This window comes from Sinocyclocheilus rhinocerous, unplaced genomic scaffold (assembly GCF_001515625.1).
Source record: "Sinocyclocheilus rhinocerous isolate Xijiao unplaced genomic scaffold, SAMN03320098_v1.1 scaffold2826, whole genome shotgun sequence".
Lineage (NCBI taxonomy): Eukaryota > Metazoa > Chordata > Actinopteri > Cypriniformes > Cyprinidae > Sinocyclocheilus > Sinocyclocheilus rhinocerous.
In genome coordinates this window covers 276,277-281,600 of record NW_015652260.1, presented here as the reverse complement: position 1 = coordinate 281,600, position 5,324 = coordinate 276,277, and the positions used below count along the sequence as shown (strand labels likewise).

General features: G+C 35.4%; 1 protein-coding gene across 1 annotated transcript in view; it reads right to left on the bottom strand.

Annotated features, from left to right (window-relative positions):
* LOC107714110 (uncharacterized) overlaps window positions 1-5,324 on the bottom strand; it is a 22,036-nt gene that overhangs the window by 16,020 nt on the left and 692 nt on the right. Inside the window, exon 2 of the mRNA XM_016519848.1 lies at window positions 4,333-4,452. Within this exon, the coding sequence (XP_016375334.1) occupies window positions 4,333-4,452 (120 nt within the window). The remainder of the gene's footprint in view (window positions 1-4,332; window positions 4,453-5,324) is intronic.

Sequence of the window (5,324 nt, the reverse complement as noted above, 5' to 3'; positions counted from 1 at the left end):
GAAAAGAGACACAAGTAATACAAAGAACACATGAAAATAGAATTACCTGCACAGTACCATGAATAACGGTGAGTTATAACTAACCTACTTATAGACATGCACACAGATATGATCATGTGAAAGGAGAAGCATTTATTTCATGCATGATTTAGATTTGTGATTTATCAAATGGATTCAGAACTAATTGAAATACTGAAATCAAATGATTTATGATGTTTGTGAATATTTAACTCATATCCTGATTTTTTTCCCATGTGAAGTGACAGACTTCTCTCTGGTGGAGTATGCTGGATTTTCTCAATCACTTAGTTTGCTTAAACTCCACCCCTGCGTGCTCACAATTCTTGAGTGAGAACCATGTCCCTTCCCTGCACTGTTTCTTATCCAATAATCTGTTAAACTTCGATGTATAACTGTTCTTGACATTGGCATTAACAGCTACAGGTCAGAAAATAAGTCACAGTGTGTTATATTACCAGTTGAGATGGTCTCTGTTCCCTTTTTAGAGAAACTAACACTCACACACACCTGTTCAATTCTGCAGATCCACAAACATTCAGTCAAAACACAATCAACAGAGGAAACATCAGACTACATTACCAGCTGAGCTCGTCTCTGGTCTGACTGTTGTATCGGTGCTGCTGATGTTAGTAACAGCTGAAACAAATGATGACTGATGAATATTAACGAAAAGAGACACAAGTAATACAAAGAACACATGAAAATAGAATTACCTGCACAGTACCATGAATAACGGTGAGTTATAACTAACCTACTTATAGACATGCACACAGATATGATCATGTGAAAGGAGAAGCATTTATTTCATGCATGATTTAGATTTGTGATTTATCAAATGGATTCAGAACTAATTGAAATACTGAAATCAAATGATTTATGATGTTTGTGAATATTTAACTCATATCCTGATATTTTTTCCCCGTGTGAAGTGACAGACTTCTCTCTGGTGGAGTATGCTGGATTTTCTCAATCACTTAGTTTGCTTAAACTTCACCCCTGCGTGCTCACAATTCTTGAGTGAGAACCATGTCCCTTCCCTGCACTGTTTCTTATCCAATAATCTGTTAAACTTCGATGTATAACTGTTCTTGACATTGGCATTAACAGCTACAGGTCAGAAAATAAGTCACAGTGTGTTATATTACCAGTTGAGATGGTCTCTGTTGTGACAGCTGTAGAGCTGGTGTTAATACTTCTAACATCTGAAAGTTTAGATGAACAGTAATTAATAAGCAAATTTCTCTTAATATTATATCTTGTGCACGGGCATTAAAAATGCAAAAAAAAAAAAATGTCTGCCATGATCTACAACTTTACATTTCACATTATCTTTTATTCCTCGTCTCTATTTAGAGAAACTAACACTCACACACACCTGTTCAATTCTGCAGATCCACAAACATTCAGTCAAAACACAATCAACAGAGGAAACATCAGACTACATTACCAGCTGAGCTCGTCTCTGGTCTGACTGTTGTATCGGTGCTGCTGATGTTAGTAACAGCTGAAACAAATGATGACTGATGAATATTAATGAAAAGAGACACAAGTAATACAAATAACACATGAAAATATAATTACCGGCACAGTACCGTAAATAATGGTGAGATATAGCTAACCAACTTATAGACATGCACACAGATATGATCATGTGAAAGGAGAAGCATTTATTTCATGCATGATTTAGATTTGTGATTTATCAAATGGATTCAGAAATAATTGAAATACTGAAATCAAATGATTTATGATGTTTGTGAATATTTAACTCATATCCTGATTTTTTTTTCCCCATGTGAAGTGACAGACTTCTCTCTGGTGGAGTATGCTGGATTTTCTCAATCACTTAGTTTGCTTAAACTTCACCCCTGCGTGCTCACAATTCTTGAGTGAGAACCAAGTCCCTTCCCTGCACTGTTTCTTATCCAATAATCGGTTAAACTTCGATGTATAACTGTTCCTGACATTGGCATTAACAGCTACAGGTCAGAAAATAAGTCACAGTGTGTTATATTACCAGTTGAGATGGTCTCTGTTGTGACAGCTGTAGAGCTGGTGTTAATGCTGCTAACATCTGAAAGTTTGGATGAACAGTAATTAAACAGCATCATGAACAGCATAATGAAATGGGGCTGAAGCTGTGATGCTTTTTTTCTTTCTAAAAAAGCACCAAAAGCACCACAACAGCACTCTTCTGATGTCATACAGTATCTTTGTGTGAGGAACAGACTGACATTTAAGTTGTTTTTCACTCATAAATTCCTCTCCTCCAGTGTTCTGAAATGGACTAGAAAAGTTGTGTAGATTTGACTATAAAAATGTCTCAGCAGCATCGTGTTTTTCCCCCCATGTCATGTGATGTCAGTTTACCGTTTTTGTAGTCCACACAACTTTCCTAGTCCATTTCAGATCACTAAAAGAGGAGATTAAAAAGTGGAAAATATCTTACATGTTCAGTGTTCCTCACACAAAGATTTCAAATGTAATACACAAGTATTATGGACTAGAATGCTGCGTTGATTTTGCCATTTTAGAGCTGGATAGAGCTTCAGAGTCTTGCGGGTTTATGTGAAGGTGAGTAAATGACGGCAGAATCGAAATTTTTGGATGAACTGTTAAACACTTTTTGGCGCTCACCACATTAGTGCCACAATTATACTTATATACTTATGTATGTCATGGATTCTTTGGTCCTGAATAAAATAATGAGCAGAGGGATTAATTTTGACTTGTTTCTCTCCAAATATCACCAATCACATTTTAGTTGTAGCAGGAGTGAACAGAGAGATGCTCTTTTATCAAAGTAAATGAATGCATTTCTGATGCATGTGATTCAAGAATTCTAAATCTGTAAATTTCTGGATAAAGGATTTAAACATGGCAAAATGTTAACACTCTTATTGACAGCTGCAAACATCATCAAATTTGTCCAAATATTTAATACACATTTGTGGGCCTGTTTGTCATATTCATTTACAACAACAAAAAAGTGGCAAGTAAAAACACTGCTCAGACTTACACAGCATTAGTAAGATAGTAATGGGTGCTCTTATAAAACCTGTCATTAAATATGAAGAGAAAAAAAAACAATTAAAAATAATTAAAACAACAACAAATACATTTTACTGTATTTATAAGTCTATATAATATTAAGACAATTTCTTGAATTGTAATTTTGAGTTTGTGATATCTTCATTTCATAAAAGTTTCTACACAGAGTGATGCAACCTTTACATAAAGCAAATTTAAATACATACTTTTATTAAGGGAAGAATCCATTGTCAATGTTGACAGTCCAGTTTATTCCTCTTTATCCACAAACCAGTTCAGAGGACAAGATTCCTTTACAGTTACAGAATAAACAAATTAGCAATGGTATTGACACATGACTTACAATGAATGATTTACATGTTACACAAGTTTAAAAAAAGAGGCACGTTTTAAACATTTATTGTCTAAGCATAAAGCAATAAAGGATTAAATGATGCACACATCAACAAATGAACACACATCAACACATGCTGTAGTTTGTTTGATTTAGACTGATGAGTTTCATTATGAGCAGAAAGAAAATTCAGATTTTCAGTGATGCTCACTGACACAACTAACTAAAACATATTTCTGTGCTGTGATGTATGTAGATATTTTATCTGTTCATCATCCTGATAAGGAAATATGAGTCCAAGTCCACTGCTTCCTTCTCAAATTCAAATACAAATATATACATTAAAAATTTGTATATCCAGTTTCTTGTCAGTGCATTTCTGGGGACCTTCCACACAATGTCATACGTGTAATTTCCAATATCATGTTATTGTCAGTTTATACCCAGTGACTTCAAGTGGACTGTGACAGTTGCTGTTGGCTGCTGCCGGTAGTTGGTCATTAACCTCGAAGCAGCTTTGACTGACTAAATCTCACAAATGTTGATATTCAGTTGAAATTACAAAAAATTTAAAAAGTGTTAGGGTTTTTGTGCCTCCTATGGTCAGGAGAAAAAGAAAGGGTGGAGGTGTAACTCTATAACATTGCAACTTGTCAAATATGATTCCATACACTCTAAAAATGCATTGCAGTGCATCACTAGCTCAGATTTTGTCAACACACCAAAGAACCAGCACCAGGAGTTTTTTTGTTTGTTTATTTTTAATGTGTAATATTAACTTGAAAATATTTAAGTTTTATTATTTTGAGTTTTTGAGGAAACTCATGAACCATAATGGAGTTTGTTATAATAAACAGGTTAAAAAAATACTGTACTGCTACTGTCTCTGGAGGTTTATTGGTGTATTTATAGATAGAAAAATGTCTGACCTCATTATTGAGGATACAGTAGATCAGGAAGATGAAGGTTCCCTGCTGGGAGTTCAAGATCAGGAAGAGGATCTCCAGCACCTTACTGACATTAGTGAAGAAACACACAATCATGTTTAACTGAAAAGCAGAAGAATAATGTATCACCTTGTTTTCTTTTTTATTTAAATAAAAGTCATGAGAAACAAATGTGTTTACTATATGATGGAGGAATGAATTTGTCAGAAATACTATTTCAGGTATTGACAGGAGAAATATTACAGATGTAATCTTGTGCGTGACGCTGATACAGACTGTGTCAAGGCTGCATTTTTTAAAAATCTGATAGCAGACATGTCACAAAATCCCCGAGCTGCTTTTCTCTCTTCTATTCAAATTAACCTGAAACACAAACAAACAACTCACTGTTTACCACTGTAGCCTATAGGTACCAGCAGGTGCGGCTCATCTGTAAGGGCAGGTGCAGGGCAGAGCCCCAGCAAAATATTCACCCAAAACACAGACCTCTATATAAACTGAATAAATAATAAATCGTAAATGTGTTCAGCATTCTGCAACAAATATTTTTTCCGATTTTCTTGACAATTAAGTGTCAAGAACATTTTAAGACATTAAGTGTGCATGATATTAAAATTCATCGCAAGCTTCCACAGGCACGTAAAATGATACTAAGTGGGGCAGTCGTGCCCAATACTCAATACAGTTTTGAGACTGCCCCGCTTATTTTCACGTTATTCTCGCTCCAGACCAAATCAACATTCGGAGACAATATTAAGACAATAATTATCTCTCTCTCTCTGTGTGTGTGTGCAGGGGCGCAACTGCACATTTGATGAGGGGTATGCAAGATCAGTGTTGGCGCCCCCCTGTATTCTAGCCCCTAACACTAACTCCCACAAAAAAACTTTCTCCAAGTCAATGACCAAAAGCCCATTAACTAGCTTGTGCATGGAAGGATACAAACTCATCAGGAGTGAAAAAAGTGACAAAGG